At 33.0% G+C, this 23,694-nt stretch overlaps 1 protein-coding gene across 1 annotated transcript; it reads left to right on the top strand.

The window, feature by feature from the left end:
* Nucleotides 1-12,869: 12,869 nt before the first annotated feature.
* Nucleotides 12,870-16,453, top strand: LOC131146069 (uncharacterized). The gene is made up of 5 exons (XM_058095353.1): nt 12,870-13,215; nt 13,316-13,365; nt 13,591-13,717; nt 15,507-15,611; nt 15,692-16,453. The coding sequence occupies exons 1-5, from the start codon at nt 13,104-13,106 to the stop codon at nt 16,315-16,317; spliced, it is 1,020 nt and encodes a 339-aa protein (XP_057951336.1). The 5' UTR covers nt 12,870-13,103; the 3' UTR covers nt 16,318-16,453.
* The last annotated feature ends 7,241 nt before the right edge of the window (nt 16,454-23,694 follow it).

The following is a 23,694-nucleotide window of genomic DNA, read 5'->3' as shown; positions in this document are numbered from 1 at the left end:
AAAGAAAGTTAAAAGAATTTGAGTTCCAAAGACTAACACAATAAATCCTCCATTGTAGGTATGTTTTAGGACAACATCGTAAACAGATAAGTGGTACTTGGATAGCGGGTGTTCAAGACACATGACCGGTGATAAAACCAAGTTTACCTCTCTAAGACAAAAGGATGGAGGATATGTCACCTTTGGCGACAATGCCAAAGGTAAGATAATTGACATCGGGAGAATAGGTAAAGAACCTTCTCTTTCTATTGATAATGTGTTATTAGTAGAAGGATTAAAACATAACCTTTTAAGCATTAGCCAATTAAGCGACAAAGGTTTTGAGATAACCTTTAAGAAAGAAAAATGTGCTATTCAAAATTCTAAGGAAAACAAAACCTTATTTATAGCTCATAGGATAAATAACGTTTATTGTATAAATCTTGAGAATCTAGTGAATCAAGACATAACTTGTTTGGCAGCAATAAATGAAATAAGTTAGCTATGACATAGGAAATTAGGACATGCTAGCATGGGCCTTTATCAAAATTATCAAAGAAAAATCTTGTAAAAGGATTGCCAAATACAAAATTCTTAAAAGACAATATGTGTGATGCATGTCAAAAAGGAAAGCAAGTTAAAACAAGTTTCAAAAAGAAAAAATATATATCTACTAAAAGACCCCTAGAACTATTACACCTAGACTTATTTGGTCCAACTAGAAAATCAAGCTTAGGAGGAAAACAATATGCTTTTGTAATAGTGGATGATTATTCTAGATTCACTTAGTTTTATTTTTAACAAGCAAAGATGAAACTTGTGGTATGCTAATCACCTTGTGCAAGAAATAACAAAATGAAAAAGATTATAAGATAACAAGTTTTAGAAGTGATCAAGGTAGGGAATTTAAAAACAAAGACATTGATAAATTCTATAATGAACAAGGAATAAATCTTAATTTTTTAGCTCCTAAGACTCCACAACAAAATGGAGTTGTAGAAAGAAAAAATAGAATTCTACAAGAAATGGTAAGAACAATGCTAAATGAAAATAATCTACCTAAATATTTTTGGGCAGAAGCTGTAAATACAGCATGCTACATTATAAATAGGGTGTCTATAAGAACAAGTGTAGACAAAACACCATATGAACTTTGGAAAGGTGGGAAACCTAATATCTCTTACTTTCATGTATTCATATGCAAATGCTTTATTCTTAATACTAAAGATGATCTAGGAAAGTTCGATGCAAAATCTGATGAAGGTATCTTTTTAGGTTATTTTACAAATAGTAAAGCTTATAGGGTTTATAATAAAAGAACTCTAACAATTATAGAATCAATACACATAGTATTTGATGAGTCAAACAACTATGATAATAAGGCTAAGATTGATGAGAAAGAAGACAACTCACAAAAAGAAGAAATCATTAAAATAAAAGAAGAAAATAATAAAGAAGCTTCAAATGAAAACATTGTAGAAAATCCAAAACTACCTAAAGAATGGAGATATTCTAAAAGTCACCCAAAAGAACAAATTCTTAGTGAAACATCAAAAGGAATAACTACTAGAGCCTCATTGAAAAATATTTGCAACCATTATGCTTTTTTGTCTCAAGAGGAACCTAAAAACATTGAAGAAGCTTTAAAAGATGATTTTTGGATTATGGCTATGCAGGAAGAACTAAATCAATTTGAAAGAAGTCAAGTGTGGGAGCTTATACCTAAACCCGAAGATAAATCAATCATAAGAACTAAATGGGTGTTCAGAAATTAAAAAAAAAAAAAATGAAAACAGAGTAGTTGTAAGAAATAAAGTTAGACTAGTAGCACAAGGATATATATCAAGAAGAAGGAATTGATTACGATGAAACCTTTGCTCCTGTTGCTAGAATGGAAGAAATTAGAATGCTCATAGCCTATGCAGCCCATAAGGATTTTAAATTATATCAAATGAATGTAAAGAGTGCATTCCTAAATGGTTATATAAATGAAGAAGTATATGTTAAACAACCTCCAGGTTTCAAAGATGTGAAAAATCCAAATCATGTATTTAAGTTGACAAAAGCTTTATATGGTTTGAAACAAGCTCCTAGAGCTTGGTATGATAGGTTAAGTAAATTTTTACTTAAAAATGAATTCTTAAAAGGAAAGGTTGATAGCACTTTATTCATTAAAAACAAAAATAAAGACATGCTAATTGTCCAAATATATGTGGATGATATCATATTTGGGGCTACAAATGAAGTTCTATGTAAAGACTTTGCCACATGTATGCAAAAAGAATTTGAAATGAGTATGATGGGGGAGTTAAATTATTTCCTAGGACTTCAAATTAAACAAGCTAAACATGGGACTTTTATAAATCAAATTAAATACATCAAAGATATGCTTAAAAGTTTGATATGGAACAAAGTAAACTCATAGGAACTCCGATGAGTATATCCACAAGTCTTGATAGAGATGAAAAAGGAAAACAAGTAGACATAACACACTATAGTGGAATTATTGGTAGTTTACTATATCTAACTCCTAGTAGACCCGATATTATGTTTAGTGTGTGTATATGTGCTAGGTTCCAATCAGCACCTAAGGAATCTCATCTAACAGCCATTAAAAGGATACTTAGGTACTTAATAGGAACAATTGATCTAGGTTTATGGTATCCAAAGGATACTGATTTCAATATGATAAGTTATTCTGATGCTGATTATGTTGGCTATAAGGTTGATAGAAGAGTACAAGTGGCACATGTCACTTCCTAAGACAATCCTTAGTGTCATGGTTCTCGAAGAAACAAAACTCAATAGCTTTATCAGCCGCCGAAGCTGAATATATAGCAGCTGGAAGTTATTGTGTACAAATACTATACATGAAACAACAATTAAAAGACTTAAATATAGATTACAAAACAATACCAATAAAGTGTGATAATACAAGTGCGATTAATATATAAAAAAATCCTATCTCACACTCAAGAACCAAGCATATAGATATAAGGCATCACTTTTTAAGAGATCATGTTCAAAAAGGAGACATAATTCTCAAATTTATAAATACACATGATCAACGGGTGGATATACTTACTAAACCTCTCATAGAAGACAGATTTATAAATATTAGGAGAGAGTTAGGTTTATTGCACAATAGAGAAATTGAGTGAAGAATAAACAAACAAGATGAGGTTAGCCGACTGGCTCCAGACCCAGCCGACTAACTGAAAGATTAAATGTTCAAAACAGAGAGCAGTCAGCCGACTGGCTCCAGACCCAACCGACTGATTGATGGAAAAACGCTAACTTTAGTTATAAAAATACGAGTCATTTGAAAGGTCAGTCAACTGACCTAGGTTTTTCTCTCCACTTAGTCTTTGTCTCTAACTCTCCTCTGTTCTCCTTCCTCCAAATATCACAATAGATCATCCTCCAAACCCATAAAGTTGTCAATCCCTTTCATTCCTACACAATGCCGAGAACCAAAACATTCGGGAACAAGAAGGCTTCTACCTCTTCGCAGTAGCACACCGAAGACTCAGCCATTGAAAAATGGCTCGTAGCTCCTCATGCCAAAACTTTCTACCACAATCGAATTAGCATGAAGAAACCTCTTCTTGGTAAAATTGTTGACACATCCTTCTTTTCATCTGATTTTCCACATATCCTCTCATTATTCGAAACTATCAGATGGAAAAACTTCATACTATTTCAAGCCCAAGGTCACTTTCCAAACCTTGTCAAAAATTTTTATGCAAATCTTGTTCGGGAAGCAAATGGTTTTTCAAAAAGTGCCATTGGAAAGTCCATATCTCTTACTCTAAAATCTCTTGCAAAAATATTTCATATTCCCAGTGGTGAGTTTAGGTGTCCTACTTTTGGCACATCTTGGATTTATGAGCAAGATTTCACCCCGGAAGAATTTCTTCCTTTGGTATTGGATCATGTACCTATTTCATTTAAGGACCTCCCTTATATAAACACCTAAATCTTCAGGCACAAATACTGCAGAAAATCATCACATCTAACATCCTTCCTCAAGCAGGATCTCATGCCTATATTTCTTATGCTGATTGCTTCATTCTCTGGTGCTTGCTCAAGGGCAAGAAGTTGGACTTACCAAGTCTTATGCTTCAATGGATGATCACATGTGTAGAGGCATGATGAGTTACCCTACCTTATGGAGGAACTCTAAATATGCTTTTTTCGAAATTACATATATCCTCATCATCCGATCTTTTTGTCAAACGTACTCACTATGATATTTTTAACTCTACTACTCTTAAGATGATGGGATATGAAAAACGTAATGATGAATGGATTCTTAAATGAAGTGGAGGTCAAGCACCTCCTCTTCCTCCTGTTGCTGGACCTCCTGCTTGGTTCAATCCATTTTATCAGCAGTTTATCAGTTCTAGTCAAAACATGTAAATCGGACTTCACTCTCTTCAAACCAACTTCTCCGCTCTTTAAGCAAACTATTCCTCACTTAATAAACGTGTTGGTCGCATTGAAAAATACCTTTTTAGTTCATCTCATCCTTCAGATCCTATGGATATTAGTTCAGCTCCTACAAGTGATGATGGTAGTGATGAAGAGGACTCTTAAGATGGAAATGATGATGATGAGACAAACACAAAAGAAGAACATGAGGAAGGTGAAGCTGTTAAATCAGGTGAAGAAGCAGAAGAAGAAGAGGAAGGTGAAGATAAAGCTGATGATAATTGATTTTCTCCAAAAACTTTTGCTATGTACTATAATTTTGGATGGTAGCTTTGTTGACTTATTTCCCCTACTTTTTGATTGATGTCCAAAGAGAGAGAGTTTTTGTGACTAGCAAAGATGGAAGTTATGAACCTTATTTATTCCTTATGTTATTTTTGTGACTAGCAAAGATGGAAGTTATGAACCTTATGTATTCCTTATGTTATGGCCCTTATGTTATGAACCTTATGTTATGGCCCTTATGTTATTTTTTGTGACTAGCAAAGATGGAAGTTATGAACCTTATGTATTCCTTATGTTATGGCTTATGCATTTTTTTAATGGAATATTATGCACCTTGTATCTAATATTTATGTGGATGTATAGATGAGTCTATGTATGAATGAGTATGTGCATGAAAACTATGAGTTTTTGATACTGGTTACATATACATGTAGTAAGGGGGAGCATATAGTAAGGGGGTGTTTTATTTTTATCCTTATCTTTGCTTCTCATTTGTCATCATCAAAAAAGGGGAGATTGTTGGCCAACAAGGCTTTTCAAATCTTATTTTGATGATAACAAATGACGCTGGTATAACTTGTTTGTTGAGTGATTTTGTTTCAGGAATATATATCTCAACACAAGAGAAAGAAGCTATGAATTAAAGTATCGTCAAGAGAACAAGCTGTGCATTTTTATCATGTCAAAAGAACAAGTTATGAATATCAAGAAAAAGCTTCAACAAATCTTTTCAAGCAGTAAAGAAGAAGACTTGAAGCCTCAGTACTTAAAAGCTTAAAGATAAAAAGGGACTTGAAGTCAAGAGGCTTATCAAAGACTTGAAGCATCATGTTTAAGAAAAGCTTGATGTAAGTATTTCGTATCAAGTAACAATTTAGAAAATATGAAGCTCTTTAAGGGACCAATATAAACTTAAGAAACTCATTTTTAAATCCCTAAAATATTTTATGAAAAATCAAATCATAAGTGTAAAGCTGAAATGGAAAAATCAAAATGAAAAACCAGTTTTTTTTTTTTTTTTTTTGTCCAGTCGACTGACTTAACTGAGGCAAAATTACCCAGCCGACTGACAGTCAGCCAACTAACTCAAAATGAATTGTGTCTCGCCAGTCGACTGACAATTTCTTAAACTAAATTATGGGAGACAAAATGGTGCCAGTCGCCTATCCAGCCGACTGACCTTGTGTTTTTTTGAACTACCTAGTCGTCTGTCCAGCTGACTGACTCCACGGGTTTTGTTTTTTTAAACTCCAACGAGAAGATTTCAAAAAATTGATTTTTCAAAATATGAACGTTGTAAAAACTTGGAGACCACTCAAAGATACTTGGGGAACAAGGAAACTAAGCCAAAAATGCCTATGAATACTCTTTTAAGCTCAAGAATTCAATCATCCAAGAAATTACTCAACTCTTTTGAAATTAAAGCATTCAATCTCTCAAGGCTTTTATTGCTCAAACTCCATCTGGGAGAAAAGTTCTAAAACTCTGCTGAAATACCAAAGCCAAGATTCATACTCTGAGTTTGATTATTCAAAACAAAACTCTTGGTGATCTCTAAACACTTGAGTTTCATAGTTTCTTTATTGTTTATTTGATTGAAGTATTGACTGTTCTCTAACTTGTATAATCTTACTCTATTTTGAGAGTTTCTTTTGTACACAGATCATTATAGCAACATCTTTGTATTGTTGATGATTCAAGGATTGTTTGAATCATTGTACCAAGTGAGGATTGTTCACTTGGAGAGGTGTCTCTACCTAAAAGGAGGGAATTTTGTAAAGGCTTGCTCTGCCCGATAAAAGAGCATACTTAGTGGAATCCTTTGGTGGAATTGATCAAAGGCAAGGACGTAGGCTGGGGATAAGCCGAACCTCATAAATCTCGGTGTTCATCTTCTTCCTTACTCTTTTTACTTTCCATATTATGTATTGTGTATATCAAGTGTAGGTTACAGGGCTCATACATTATATTCAAGGAAGACTCTTGATTTAAGAAAATACGTTTTAATTAACCATTTGCAGAAACCCACAAGGGAGTACGTTGGTTAATTTACGGAAATCTTGGTTAAGAGATAAAGCAATAAAATTCATTCAAAATAGGCTTCGCAAAACAGCTACAGGACTTCTATTAAAGAGAAAAATTATTCTTGAATGATTGGTTGAGTTTTATATTTGATTGGATTGTATTTTGTTTTAAGTTTGTGGTGTGATTTGGATTAAATTGCAAATTGATTAATTTGCTTTTAGAGTTTTGAATAAAAAAAATATATATATATAAGCTTAATCAAAATATACCAATTCACCCCCCCTCTTGGTTGCTATCCTAAATTTCACCTTCAAATAGGGTAAAACTAACGAACTCTAGCACTGCGGAGCTTTATCTGCTCTCCTATCTAGGGCTCCTGAAATGATCATATAATTCGGGGTGAGACACCTCTCAATAAGGGAAATAAACTAATACCAGTGTGTAGCAACATGAGTATTTCTGTGTTATACATAAAAGCATACATAAGCATATTTAATAAAACTATCTATGTCATTTTTGGGAAAAATATGTATAATCTTAGCATGGCAGAACATACTGGATTTCCATAATCATAATTCATCTCATATAATAATAATAATAAAAACAACTCTAGAAGGTTAGCTAGCTGGTGTCATGTCTTACCCCCACATGATTGGGTTGTGTGGCCCAAAGGCGGGACCTGACAATGGTTGGTCAATCACTGCCAAGTCAAAGTAAATGTCTGTAAGTACAATGGGTCTACCAGACCTGGTCCGTTCACCAGGGGCGCCAACACTTCAATAACCACATCGACTATCCATCCTCACGCTGCCCCGTACAATAACGATACCACAATATCATGATGATCATGAACACATAGTTAAGGTACTGTGCAAGTGTAAGCCTAAACCAAGCCAACCAGGTTCTGATAACATATAGCATATTTCAAATTGTAATACATTGCTATTCCATAATAATAATTTTCAGTTCAATATCATCATATCACATTTCATATATAACGTGAAAATCATCGGCCTGTACGCCGGCATTTCATATTTTATCAATCACGGCCCGTACGCCGTATCACATATCATTAAGAGGCTCGGCCTATAACGACCTACTTATCTTATCATATAATAAAGCATAATAAGTAAAAATAGTCAACCCAAACCCATGGGTAACGGGAACACCTGTCATACACAGCAGAACCTAGGCAGTAGTAAATGTAAATCATCATTCTCATAACCACAAAATACATAATACCAGAGTTAACTATAATCCAAAACACTGTGTTTCTATACAATCTCCCAAATATACATAAATATATACAAATCTAGGAACCCATAAGGTACATCTCCCATTCCTAGATCAAAACTTACCCTCCTAGCAAGGTAAGACAAGTGACTCAACGGCGGCCTCAATCCACCAGTCTTTCTGGGTTTCCTGAAAATTATTTAAGTTCGGGGGTCAGACACTTCTCAGTAAGGGAAAATAAACTAAATACAACTGTGTGGCAACATGAACATTTAATGCTATAATACATATACAATACATTTCATATTCTAGAAAACATTCATGGTAACATATCTGAATAATCATAACTTTCATAATTTCTAATAATTTATACTGATCATGAAATGTCTGATATAACTAATGATACTGAAATCTACCCAGGATGTATAGCTAGCTGATGTCATGTATTACCCCTTCCCCCCATGACAAGTTGTGCAACCCGAAGGTGGGACTCGACAATGGCTGGCCGACCACTATCGAGTCAAAAATGTCTGTAAGTACAATGGGTCTGCCACACCCTGGTCTGGACTACTAGATGAACGTCTACAACTCTACACTGAAAGTCACATCGACTATCCATCCCCCACCCCCTTGTGGGGCCGTTAGCACAAATCTAAACATAATAATCTGATCTATATAGTTACAGTACCATGCTCCTGTAACTAAACTGAACTATCATCCGGGTTCTGATAATACATAATACATGATAATATACAGTTTAACATAAATAAATTGATAGCATTTTTCGTAATAACGTAAATACATACGGCCTTGCGCCGTTTACTTTCATATCTGTGGCCTTGCGCCAAATTCATATATATACATATTCGGCCTTGCACCGGAATCATATATCATACACGGCCTTGCGCCGGCTATCAATCAAGGTCTTGCGCCGAATATTTCATACATATCATTCTAAATAAAATAATTCATTTATCATGTATTTTAAAACCACAATGTACTGCATTATTTCATAATCTCTAAAAACATGTTTTATTCGTAAAATTTCCATAATATAATATTTTTCATGTAAAATAATATTCATGCCACACAATGCTGAATAAATCGTACATTCCATTCTAAAATCATAATTTCTAGCAGTTCATACTAATATATATACTTTTCAATGTTATAGCAGTATTTTCCTAAATATGCATTTTTACCAATCTCTTCATATATATTGGATATGCTTCTTGAAAATAAACTTGCTGATAAATAATAATAATAATAATAATAATAATAATAATATAATTTGCATGGAAAATAATTGTTTTAGTTTATTCTCTTACCTGATTACTGGAAAGAAACCCCCCTAAATACACTGGTCCTGCACTCGCAGGGTTCCCTATTTAACACCCTAAAAATGACAACTCTCAGAACTAAACTTTAGTATTTTTCTATGAATAACATTTCCTATAACTATGAAAAGACCAAATTTTGTATAAAAAGTCTTACCTTAAACTAGGGATGAATTCCAACTCAGCCCAACCAACGATCCGCTCCGGCAGACTTGGAGAGAACTTCCCTAGGAGCGTCGTGATGGCCTCAGATCGTCGATCGGGCGAACATCGAAGCCGAAATAGAAGAAAGAGGAGAGAGAAACTGTGGAGAAGAGAGAGAAGGTATATTTTTCTAATTTTTCCTGCGTAAAAACCGAATTTTAGGTTATTTATACTATGGTCTTCATCGACGAGTCACGTTACCTCTTTGATGAGACCAAGAGACAATTTGTCGACGAACTCTACCCTTCGTCGACGAAATTCAGAGTCGCCCAAAACATCCTCTCAGTATCTTCTCGTCGACGAAGCATACCTTCGTCGACGAGCCTATACTACCACGTCGTCAACGAATCCGCTGCCTCCTTCTGTTACCGTTTCAATTTCCCTCTCCCTTTATTATTTAAATATCATTATTCTTCGGGTCATTACATTCTCCCCTCCTTATTAAATTTCGTCCTTGAAATTTACTATTCATATATCTCATCATCCCTTAAATGTACAAGATTTGAACCTAAAAATTTTATTTAGATAAAAATAAAATATAATGGTAATATAAACACTAAATAAAAGGCATATTTGAAACAAAAATAGTTTAATTCTTATGATGTCTTCTAACATTATTGTGAATTATCTAACATCATTTAAATAGATAATAACATAACTTCTGGAAATTAAATTAATTATAAACCTAGAAGTACTCCTAAATAGTTTAATTGAAATAAAAGACTCATCAATTGATTATTAATAAACAAAAGTGGAAATGATAATTATTTTTGTTAGCCTGAGAGGCTACATAAGTTTAATTATCTTGTTTTGATGATAACAATCCATTAGTGGTTCTAGGTTAGCTTATCTTTGCATATCAAGTCATAGTAAGTATAAATACGAATGCAAAGATTAAGTAATTAGCAATAGGTTAGACATCATCAAAAAAGGGGAGAATATTAGCTTTGGTGGCTACAACATCATTGTTTAAAGTGTTTTGATGATATTAACCTATATATTATTCCTAGTGTTTTCTTATCTTTGTAGATCATGTTTAGTACAGGTACTTGTATATGAAGTATTGGATCAAAGCGGAAGATCGGACCGAGTAGATGTCAAGAAGGAAAGATAAAATGAACACGTACTCGAAAGGACCCAAACATGACCAAAGGAAGCTTAATGTTGTCTTATATGTATTTGGGGAGTGTTTGAGGTAGTTTATGTTGTAACTCTTGCAGGTGTGTTTCTTGCATGATTTCTGAGCAAGAGTTGAACATTGCATATGTATACTATGACACTTAAGTTTATAGGATTGCATTAAAGTCACAAACTCACATTCATAGTTTTCAAAGTTAAATTCAAAGAGTTTGTCATAAACAATCCTAAACTCAAAATATGTTTTCAAAGGGACAAGTTTTTAACATCCTAATTTTAAGAACATTTTTATACTTGGTCTTGGTTTTGTTAAAGTGTGGTTAATGTCCTAAAACTTTAAGAAAGTTAAGTATATTTTTGTAAAAGGACATTCTAAGTATATAAGATATCAAATGATCTTTCAATTGTGTTTTCATAAATCAAGATATCTTTTATTTAAGGAAAAACTCACTTGGAAAAGTTTTAATCTTCATTAGACTTATATATTTTATATACTTTTATCCAAGAATGTTTTAAGTGATTAAAAGGCTTTTTAGTTGGGTTTTAAACCTCAGTTATGCACCTATCAAATTTCTTGAACACCTTTCGTTATTTGGGGCATAACTTTTGCTAGAAAAATCTAAAAAGAGCGATCCTGGTGTCTATGGAAAGTTAAGAAAACATTCCACAACTTTCTTGTTGATGACTTTGACGGTTTGCGTCAGAGTTTCCGCCTCAACTTGTTTAAACATGGTTTTTATTATTATTATTACAGGCATATAGTAGCTCATTTTCTCCTATAAGTACAAGTTCTTAGACTTGTTTAAACATGGTTTTGATTATTATTACAAACATATAATGAAAAATGTCCTTGAATACAAAACCTAGGCACTTTGCATTTTTGTTTATTCATTCACAAGTGTTTAAGTTCTCTCTTATTCATTTATCTTGTTTGACTCAATCCTTGAGAGAGTTGTGTGAGATTTGATTTGTATTTATTATCAGCTCAAATTAAAGGAGCACCTCTTTGTAAATCATCTTCTTGGTTGTAAAGGTTCTTTGTGAACCGTTTGGTGAAGGTTCTTGGTGAACCGAAGGCTCTTAGTGAGCGCGGTAGAGATTTGTTCCCGAGTGTTGGGTTTGGTACTCAAGTTGTAAGGCTTGCTCCGCCGGTGAAGGAGTATTCATAGTGGATTGTAGAATCGTTGGCTTGGTGTTAAGGCGTGGACATAGGCTTGGTGCCGAACAACGTTAAATTTCCGGTGTTAACCTTTCTCCCCCTTCACTCTTTATTTCATCTTGTGCATGATTTATTTTGTGTATATTGTGATATAATTGCTTGCAATCTCGCCAAGTATTATATTTTGTAGAAAAATACGAATTCCGCGAAAAGAGTCCATTCACCCCCCCCTTTGGATTATATACTCCCGGGTTACAGCATTTAACAATTTTAAATAGCAAATCACAATTTAAAATTTGTAATAAATTTATTCATATTTTCATTTGAAGAAGTCATATATCAAGATCTTTTATAAAATAAAAATAATAAAAGCACTATTTATTCTTTTTTAGCTATAATGATATATAAATATTGAATTTACTATTTTGATTCTATCATATCATATCTTATTTTCTTATCCTTACATCGATCTTGAGTTTTGTAATTCTAAACTATATATATAATATTTTTTATGAGTAATTTTTAATATCCATACTTTAACATTTGTAAAATTAAATTGTTATATTATATTGTCATTTTTTTAAAATAAAATATCTAAACTTTATTAAGAATTATAAAAATATTTTACATAATAATATTCCATGCAATCATGCAAGAGACACATTTGTGAGCCTTTATGTTAAAAATTAAAATTGGGATAAGACATTTAAATGAAATTGTGCAAACTTATTTTTTTAATTCTAAAGTATCAATAATTAGAATTAACTGAATTTAGAAAAACAATAATTTATCATTTTGAAGCCCTTCCAGATTTTCACTTAGAATCACTTTTTTCATATTACATAGTTGACTTTTATTTTATTTTATTTTATTGTATTTTAAGGAAGATTACCATGAAAAAATAAAAAATATGTCAGTCTAAATTGAGCAAGTGCATCTTTTAAATTAAAACAAATATTTTTTTACACTTTTGTAGATATGTTTTTTTTCTACTTTTCAAGTTCTTGCAATAATTTTATTACTTCTCTTATTCTTCAGTAAGTATCTAAGCATAAATAAATAAATAAATAAATAAATTTTCAAAAAATATTTTGCTTTATTTATTTTATTTTATTTTTAAGACGTAGAGAAGACAGCATACACACACAGTAAGTGTCTGGCAGTGTTGACATTTACAATAAGGTGAAGAATATATTATAGCACAGATGGCATGTTCTCACACAGATAAACCCTTCTAGTAAACCTCATCGTTCTAGAACTTTTTCTGTAACTGTAAGCACTCCAGCATCTCCATCTCCCGGTAAGAATCCATGGTTGATCAGCAGAAACCCGAGATCTTTGATCTCAGCAATGGGAGCATGCAGGTCAAGATCTCCAACTATGGGGCCACTATCACCTCCTTGTCTGTGCCTGCCAAAGATGGTACTTCTGGAATCCGTTTTTCGTCATCATGTAAATGTTACCGAATGCTGATCATTGATTAATTGATTGATTGATTGATATGGGTAATCTGATTTTGAAGGAAAACTGGATGATGTTGTTCTCGGATTTGATTCTCTTGAACCTTATCTGGTAAACTCTGCACACTGTTGTTGTAAACCCATTTGATTTCTAATCATGTCTAAGTTTTTTCATTTGGAAATTGATTATGAGTTGCGTTAATTGATCCCAAAATGGAGATTTTAACAATGGAATTCCACAAAATTTCAAATGGGTACTTTTATTAATTTTTTTTTCTCCCTTCAGAACACTATTCTTTTACCTTGTCTGTTGACTGTTTGATCTTTGGGCGGTTAGAAAGGTGCTGCACCTTATTTTGGCTGCATTGTTGGCCGGGTCGCGAACAGAATCAAGGATGGGAAGTTTTCACTGAATGGAGTTGAGTTCTCTTTGCCCATCAACAAGCCCCCAAATAGTCTCCATGGTATATTATTCCTTTATCAATTTCTTGATACTTGGACGCTTTCCTAATCAACTGTTAGCTTTCTTGTTTCTCAATATCTGCTAAATTTCTTTCAAACTTTGACTGAAATTCTGATCTCCTACTCTCAAATGATACCAAAAAACTCCTAAAAAAATGATGGGTTTGCATGAACAGTATGGTTGCATTTGGTTTGTCAAATGGAATAGGCTAGGGATGAAATGGTCATAGTATGGGATATAACAACTTACAGTAGTGATGAAGCAAATGATCATGCGAAAAATTTTATTAACCCATAACTTGGAATAGACAAGAAATAGCTTTCCCAAATTTCACCATATTCTTATCTTGTTTCATATTGGATAGAATAACACACAAACTTTTATATAATTTTTTTTTCATAAATTATTATATCCCTATATAGTTTTTATTCCACTCGCACCCTCCCTATTCCATTTTGTGAACCAAAGGGAACTTAATTTGTGCTTTGCTTGCTATTGTTGGAAAAGCAATCAGGAAAAGAAGTGCATTCATGTTGATGACTGACATTGTTAATCCTTGAAATTGTAGATTACTGCATCTCATTATTGCAAAATTTTGAGCTCAAGGAGAATGAATTATCTAGTCTATTTTTGCTAAAGTTTTTCATCAATATGCACAACTTGCAAAATAGATATTGAAAAAGTGTCTCCACTGTTATATATATAATAGTGATTTGAAATTTAATATGGGAAATTGTTTTCCCAAAATTCAACTAGAGCCTGAAAGAAAAATATTTATTTTGAGACATATTCGATTATGCTCCCTTTTTACACAGACAGGGGTTTGATATGACTACTGATCCATTGGAAGCAAGGCATAAGCCTTGAGGATTTTAACTTCTAACCTGGTGCACTTATATTTTGAGACTTTTTATATTTAAATTATGAAATGTAGTTGTAATACCTGGATATGTAAGTTGCAAATAAACGCATGTAGAAGTATAGAAATAGTGAGGTAATGGTAATTTGTCATAATAAAGGCAATCTATGGGATCTTGTTGTAAAATTTACCAGAAAAAAGGGATTTGAAAAATAAGGACAAAGATGTGTAAATGAAAAAAATATATATATTCCAGAAAATAGCTTTTCAAGTGAGAAATAGTCCTATTTAACAATTTATAACTAATAATAGTATTAAGGCTCAAGAAAACCTTATAAACGTTGATTAGTCCAACACCCAAGTACTTATATGTGAAAAAAAAAAAAACTTGTATGATATCTGAGATGTATTGCTAATCGACATTGCTATAGTCCCCCATAAACATTGAAAAAACCTCTTATCTCTCTTATCCTTGTCCATGAACCCCATCTCTCTCTCTCTCTCTCTCTCTCTCTCTCTCTCATGCATTGTTCCTTAGATCTTTTAAGTTCTTGATAAAGTGAGAAATTTAGAAGGATTTGTTTAACGGTGTTAAGTGAGAAGTGAGAAATCCATGCAAGGTATGCATATGCCTAGTGGTAAAATGTGTGAAAGATGCTTGTATAATCAGTTGTCAAGTACACATTGACATCAACTGCCTTACGTGTTTTACATTGCTGCAAAATCAATACATTTTGCCTCTGAAGGCAAGCTAGAGAAACATCTTTAAAAGCATAACCACTGGATGCTCATTTTGGCATTTTAGAATATGTTTCTGCAATTTCAAGAATAAATGTAGCATTTTCCTGCTGTTGTAATGTTTTGTGAAATTGTATCAAAACAACTGAAAATCTACAAGGTTTCATTCATATGAAGTATCTGTTGGCTTTAGGTGGCCACAAGGGTTTTGATAAGAAGGTATGGGAGGTTGCTGACTACAAGAAAGGCGAAACCCCTTCAATTACTTTCAAATATCACAGCCATGATGGAGAGGAAGGTTCTCTCTTCCCTTCCCTCCCCCCCCCCCCTCTCTCTCTCTCTCTCTCTCTCTCATTCTTTGGTTGTTTTCAATAACAGGCTACCCAGGAGATCTTACTGTAACTGTTACCTACTCCCTTTCTTCGAGCACAACAATGAGACTTGACATGGAAGCTGTGCCTGAAAACAAGCCTACTCCTATTAGCTTAGCACAGCACACATACTGGAACTTGGCCGGCCATAACTCAGGGAACATACTTGATCATTCGATTCAGATATGGGGATCTCAAATTACTCCTGTGGATCTGAACACAGTCCCTACGGGCGAAATCATGCCAGTTAAAAGCACGCCTTTTGATTTCACTACCGAGAAGAAGATTGGCAGTTCTATCCATGAGGTGCCCGGTTTAGGGTACGACCACAATTACGTGCTGGACTGCGGAGAAGAGAAACTGGGTTTGAAACATGCTGCGAGGTTGAAGGATCCATCCAGTTCAAGGGTCCTCAACTTGTGGACGGATGCCCCTGGAATGCAGTTTTACACAGCTAACTATGTGAATGGTATTGTTGGGAAAGGAAGTGCTGTCTACGGAAAGCACTCGGGACTGTGTTTGGAGACACAGGGATTCCCAAATGCCATTAATCAACCAAACTTTCCTTCTGTGGTTGTTCAACCAGGTGAGAAGTATAAGCACACCATGCTGTTTGAGTTTTCAGTGGAATAAATTCAGTAGCAGCTAATGTAATTTATTAGTGGGAGATGTCAACAGGGTGAGTGGGGCGTGGTTGACAATAATCATATGGAAACTCAAAAGTAATAACAAGTGAATGAGTTGCTTTGGTAACGCATTTCTTTAAAAATTATTGCACTGTTTGAGGGAGCTGTGTACTGATCAAGATTTACTCAGTTTTACTGATCGTTAGTAGTTACCAAATTTCTTTTCACTGAAATTTCTATTCAGACTTCCCATGCAAATGCTCCCAATAATTTTTTTTCAATATTATTATAAATGTAAAATCATATGCCGTCTTGGCTTCAAAAACCCTGATTTTAGGTCTTACAATAATTTTGAGTTAAGAAATTAATGCGATCAATCATATATCTTGCTTTGTCAAAAAATGAAAATATTTTAATAGAAGGAGCTTGCATATATTTACCAATAACTCATTACTGTTGTTAATTGGAACCATTTTTAAAAAAATAGATCTGAAAATGTATGTATAATGATGACCACATTGAGAGAGAGAGAGAGAGAGAGAGACAGAGAATTTTAATCATTGTCACCTTATTTTGATGTGCGAGGCAAAGTAAACTATTTTTTGGCTATTTATAATAAATTTATGAAAGGGGCTAAAATTTAAATGTCGAGATTAATGGAATCTTTGAAGTCTTAAGGATGTATCTTTTGACATTTTTTAGCTTTTGATGTGGATTTTAAGTGGAATGTATGACATAAAATATCAAATTCCCTATTATGGAGGGTGAGTAATAATCTTTTTAGAACAAAGATATTGATACTGTTCTAAAATTTGGTAAAAAGTAGTAAAACTCTCTTGAATAAAATTATATCTTCATTATTTTACAATCAAGTTGCCAAACAAAATTTTAAATAAATTGGCTATTTTACCTTCACATTGAAAAATGGGAAAAAAATGAGTAACATAAATCAACACAAAATGACTAGACGTGGAACTTGAAGAGAGATAATTTAGTAAAATGTAAAGATAAAATTATCAAAGACTGTGATTGGACAGTAAAAGATAAGGTTGATGCAAATACTGTTTGGAATAAAATGGCTAATTCTATTGTAAGGCTAACAAAAGAGGTTTTAGGTGAGTCTAAAGGAAGATACTTGAGTAGTAAAGAAAGTTGAAGATGGGATCATAAAGTTCAAAAAATTATTAAGACAAAAAGAAATTGGTATAAAATATGGCAAAATTGTATAAATATGGAAAATACTGAAAGATATAAAGAAGTGAGAAAAAAAAATACAAAAAAGGACTATTAGTAAAGTTAAACATGGAGTTTATGATACTTTGTATACTAAACTAGACACAAAAGAGGAGAAAGAGATATTTATAAACTTGTTAGAGTTAGAGAAAGAAAATTTAAAGATTTAGGTAATATAAAATGTATAAAGAACAAAAATGATAATATCTTAATTAGAGAAAACGACATAAAAGATAATTTCTTAATTAGAGAAGAAGACATTAAAAAAAAAAAAAAGGGTGGCAATGTTGACCCCATGGGTCATACCTTGTTTTGATTATGACAAATACTCTGGTATTTAATGGTTGTCAAGTTTGTGTGCAGGTTCTTATTGACAAATACTCATATAATGGTATGCGGCAACCTGAAGTGAAGCATGAAGACCCTGAAGATTATATTTCATATTGTAAAGTCCATTAATGTAATATGGGTCTGTAATAGTAACTAGCGATATGGTCTGTAATAATCTCTGCATGTCATACATGTAAGTTTGTAAGCTCAAAAATTCCTTATACTGACCATAGGGACCGAATGACCTTAGGGCACCCTTCAGTCGACCAACGTCGGATTTTTCCAGTAGGATAGAAAGACCTTAGGTTCTTACACAAATGCACAAAATAGTCCTCATATCATATGTATTATCAAGGTAAATAATTGAATTAAAAATTGGACTTAATAGGTAAATATGTGAGAGGTCAGGCGACCAAACCCCACGAGTTCAAAACTCCTTAGGCGCTCGAACTACTGGAAAGTCAACAGTTTCACTTGAGTTCGGGCTACCGAACCAAGAATGAACGTATCGCGTACGGGCGACCGAACCTCTGTCAGAGTGCTTTTCACCAACTCAGGCACCTGAACCTTCGCGTTCAAAAAGGCCTCGGGCGACCAAACTTGTTAGTTCGGTTAACCAAACTTAGTTTCGGGCACCCGAATTGCACGGCAAATGTTTTTGACTTTTGTTCAGGCAACCGAACTTAGACTCAGGTGCCCGAACCCTTTGAAAAAGACATTTTACCAACTCAGGCTACCGAGAATTTTAGTTCAAATAGGCCTTGGGCGACCAAACACGTGCATTCAGGCTACCGAACCTAGGACCGAGCACCCGAACCTATGAAAAATGTTGCTGACTTTTGTTTGGGCTACCGAGCCTACACTCAGGCTGTCGAACCATTTTTAAGGCCTTTTAAAAATGTGTCTGTTCGGGCGACCGAACCACGGTTCAGCCATTCAAACCTCGCCAAGTTAAAAAATTTTTAACTTAGGTAAATATGGGTTAAATTAGGTTAATTGTATTTAAATAATTTGAAACTTTTCTAAAAATTCCCAACAAGTCCCAAACGGTTATGATTTTACTCTTGCCTATAAATATAGGCTCATTTGTGAGGATTAACATGAGCTTAGTCAAAATAATTAGGAAACATCCTCTCTATCTCAAAATCTCATTTTACCCAAAATACTCTCAAATATTCATTTCCTTGATACATCTTGATATTGTGAGAGTTTATTGATTGTTCCTGTGTTTATTAGATTGTGCTAATACTCTCATTGTTTTTCTTAATTGATTGTTATTGTTTTGGGGGAGTTAAGCAAGAGTTTTCCCACAAATTTTTATTTAATAAATCTAGTGTTGGGAAAAACTCATTAGCTTAAGGATCTTTGTATTGTCATTACAAAGATTCGTATAACTTGATTTTGTTGTCTAAAAACATTTTTCTACAAGTTATATTATTCTTTCAAACAACTCTTAAGCATATTACATTGAATAAAATATTTTGAGTTGTTCTGAATATTTGCAGCATCTTTAAAATCCTGATTTATTATTGAGATTTGATATATACTATTTCAAAGAAATAGCTTGATTAGAACACTCTTGAGCATATTAGTCATAATACCTTGTTGAGTGTTGCTTGCACAAAATCACATCACTGAGCTTACATTTCCTATATTGTTGATGTGTGGTTGATTGAGTATTTTGTGCGTATTGGGTACATATCTGCTTTACTTGAGAAGTATAATCACTGTACTAGTTATATTATGAAAAATATTGTTATATTCCAGGCGTGGCCTGAGGGGACGGTAATCTAGTCCGGTAAGGATTGTTAGGGTCTTTTCTACCTCGCAAGGAGAATTTATAAAGGTTGAGGTCAGAGTTTTTCTAATTAACCTAGTTGTATTAGGTGCCGCTCCACCCGTTAAGTGAGCATTAGTGGAATCCTCGGGCTTGCGAGTTAGAGGCGAGGACGTAGGCACAGTTGGCCAAACCCCGATAACATTTCTTATGCATGCTTTTAATTTCCTCTTTTTATATTCCAGCACATGAATGTTTATATTTTACTATTGTGAATGATTGGGTTTATAATTGCATAGACTGACCCTAAGTTGAGTAATATTGTTATTAAACCAATTGACCGAGGAAGTAATTTTTAAATACCCAATTCACCCCCCTTTTGGAAATACACCAAAGCTAACATTTAATATTAGAGCCTCGTTGCACTAAGCTTAACAGCTTTTGTAAAAGATCGCAATGGCTCAATTTGGTGTATCCCCATTCGGCGAGAAACAATCACCTTCTAGGCCTCCTGTATTTTGTGGTATTGATTACACCGCCTAGAAAATTAGAATGTACATATTTGTAAAATCTATGAATTGGAGGGTTTGGCAAGTGATTGATAAGGGAATTTGTATGCCTATAGAAAATGATATTAATTTGATGCATGTAAATTCATATGTCATGGACATGTTATATCTTGTATTAGATTCTGATATTTTTGTTGAGTTTGTGGCATGTCGGACTGCAAAAGAAATCTGGGATGAGTTAGAAAACAAATATGGAGAGACCCAGGAAAAGGAGGTAAATCATGAGCTAGTAATCAACGATGAGGTATATGATTCTCACTCTAACTCGATTGATGATTCTTATGCTAAATTCTATATTGTGTCATATGCTAAGTCATCTATTGATAATACTGTTAATAATGTATGTGATGATTCTCTTGAAAAATATTGCAATATATGGTATGTTGAATCATCTGATACTCTCGGTGATAGTCCTATTGACAAAGCATACAATGATTCATGTAATAATTATGATATATCTTATGATGAATCATGTATTGAATTTACTATTGAAAGCATGCCTTCGTATGAAATGCTAGATAAGACTTTATTGAAAATGAATAAATTTCTAACAAAGTTATCTAAGCAGAGATCATTTTTGAAGAATGAGAATAAAAGGGTGGCTAAGCAATTAGGTGAACTAAAAGATTATCATACTACCTTAGAAAAGAGAAAATTTAAGAAGATATTTAAAATTATCTTCTTAGAAGAAGTAACGGATGATTATTCTAGCATAACACACAAAATTAAAAATGAAAAGAATAATCATAATGAACCCTTAAGAATTAAAAGCAATAAATTTTTCAAAAAAGGTTCATGGTTAGTTCACCAAACCCATAATCATGCCACGTTAAGTAAAAATGGAAGAGGCTTAGATAAGAAAATGATTTGGGTGATTATGAAGGCAAACCTCACATGACTTAAGGAAAAATGGATTTAAATCGAAATCATCTTCCAGTTAATCTTTCCTTAGTTTCTAAGTTTAGGGGGTTGTGATGACTGTAGGTTTGGGAAGTGATTGTTGCTTAAAATGAAATTCTTAGTATACACACTCACTAAACTATCTTGTTATACTAAGACACTTTATCCACTTCCAAATGAACATGGCATCTATGCCTAGTACTTAATTCTGAATGTTTAACCCATGCTAACATGAAAATCACAAAGTTAAGCAACTATTGTCCATTGCACAGAAATGAATCTTAGGGATCCATCCTATTCTATATATTTTTATCCCTAATCTTATTAGTCAAAGCCTGGATCAAAATTTAGTCATCACTTTAGGCTTAAAGCACAATTGATTATAAATGATTAATATATACTAAATGTGCTCTTCATAATACATCTTGCTATAATCAAGATTAGAAGCAACCACTAAGGGATTCAAATTTTATTGATTAAATCAAAATATTCCCTTTGAACCAAAAATATAAAAATCCTCTAATTTTGGTAAATCCCATCCATAGGAAATTCTTACCAAACCACGATCATATTCGATAAGGTTTCACCCATTCCTTAGTTTGTATCCTTGCTCCTCTATGTGATCATATCTGAAGGATACTTTCCAATCACCAAAGAGCAATGTTCAAAAATTCATATACTTCTATTTGCTCTTTGTCTAAATGGTTTGGACATATTCACTATCATAAAACTATTTTAATAATGTCCTACCTCTTCTAAATACTCTTCTAAACTTAATAGAAAGTTAACTACTAAGAGTATTTAAATCATCATCACAAGCTCTCAAAATTTAAGTCAAAACCTTTAGAGGTTCATCTTCATGAATTAAGTTAAAAGGCTAACATGATTGGTTTAGGTTTCAACATATATGAAAATGTAAAGTTTCAAGAAACCTATGCACGATTCTTAAAGTTTAATGCCATTTGAACTTATTCCTCTCATACGCATTGAAATTCATAAGAGAAGAGGCAAGATAGGCTTAGCTCACAGAAAAGATATTCATTGTGACTTTTTGGTCCGATAAGCCTAAAGCATTCATGCCAAGTCTAAATCCATTGAAAATCTTAGGAACCTTGGCTAAAATATTTGGTGATGAAAAAGGCATAAAATGAACAAGTGCATAACTTAGGGGGAGCATTTCTTTTCAAAATCTCATGACTCTTTTGAATGCTCTCATTATTATATTTCTTTATGTCTTTATGAAAAGCAACACAACACTAAACTTTTAACTATCCACTATTGTTCATTGTTTATATTATATCTTGATGGATAGTGATTTGTGATTATCTAGTATTGTAAACTGTTATTGAATATACTATTTGATAATACTGGATTGCATGGAACGTCATCTGCAAGGCTGTTGCAGAAACTTATTTACTTGCGTACTTGTATGGAACGTCAACTACATGGCTGATGTAGTATATTGTGTATTGCATGCTGGTAGTAAAAAATAGGTTCTCACATGCTCAAACTGAATTATTTTGAATTGATTGCTTGAATCTATCAGGTTTTGGTGCATGAAAATTTGGGAAATGTCCGATTTACAGAGGGCATGCTGCCGAAATTTCGATAGGATTTTTCCTAAACCAAAACCTTGTGTTAAAGGTGATTATGATAAAATTAACGCTAAAATATTTTTTGAAAATATGAGTGAAAACTAATTGAATAATTAGACTTCATCTTAACATAATCATCAAAGATTTAGAAGTGCTAAAATCCATCCCTATAGGAAAAACATAAATGACTTATATGCGTCACTTTTGTCTACTGAAATATTGAGGCTCTTCTGAAATCCCTAAACATTATATCCTACACTTGAAGTTTTATGGTTTGATATGGAATGTTCTTGGGTCATGAACATTATTGCATGTCTTAATATATATCTTTTGATGCATCTATGGTCTACAGGGGCAACTATACTGATAAGGATAAATATAATTGATTAATAATCAGTATGGGTGGTTTAAAAAATCTTTCAAATGAATGACTTATACTACTAAGCATAATGAAATTAATCTTTGGTTAGTATAAGTAGTTAAAGAATCTAAGCACGTACTCAAATTGATAGGGGGAGCATCTAAACATAAATTCCAATATTGTTTTGCTCACGAACATTCTCAACTTAGATCTATTGTTGTAATTCACTGTGGCATGTGCTTAAATAAAATGATCTTTGTGGAAATCTTAAGTTGATATATATTGCTTTGCCACAAGTTATTTATTTTTGCCATATGATCTTGCATGTGATTGTTAAATCTTTAGGATCATCATGGTTGTAGTTTTCTAGTTATATTTCAGTTTGTGTACTTAATTAGCAAACCAAAAAAACGTTGCTTGCTTGCATGATCTTTAAATTTTTTTTGGCAAACAACCCCCAGTACTTTAAGCAAATATCATAAGGGGAATAGATATTTTTATATATACATATATATTTATTGTAATACTTAATAGCAAGAACTAAGTTCAAAACTAAATTTTTTTTCTCTCTTGCCTTATTATTATTATTATTATTATTATTATTATTATTATTATTATT

Source organism: Malania oleifera, chromosome 13, assembly GCF_029873635.1.
Source record: "Malania oleifera isolate guangnan ecotype guangnan chromosome 13, ASM2987363v1, whole genome shotgun sequence".
NCBI lineage: Eukaryota > Viridiplantae > Streptophyta > Magnoliopsida > Santalales > Ximeniaceae > Malania > Malania oleifera.
Note: the sequence above shows the minus strand (reverse complement) of the source record. Positions and strands in the feature narration are given on the sequence as shown.

What these genes read in the sequence shown, in the direction of transcription:
- LOC131146069 (XM_058095353.1), top strand. Translation starts at nt 13,104, where the DNA reads ATGGTTGATCAGCAGAAACCCGAGATCTTTGATCTCAGCAATGGGAGC. An exon ending in GCCCCCAAATAGTCTCCATG is followed by an intron (nt 13,718 to 15,506) that starts GTATATTATTCC and finishes TGTTGGCTTTAG; the next exon opens with GTGGCCACAAGGGTTTTGAT. An exon ending in CAGCCATGATGGAGAGGAAG is followed by an intron (nt 15,612 to 15,691) that starts GTTCTCTCTTCC and finishes TTTCAATAACAG; the next exon opens with GCTACCCAGGAGATCTTACT.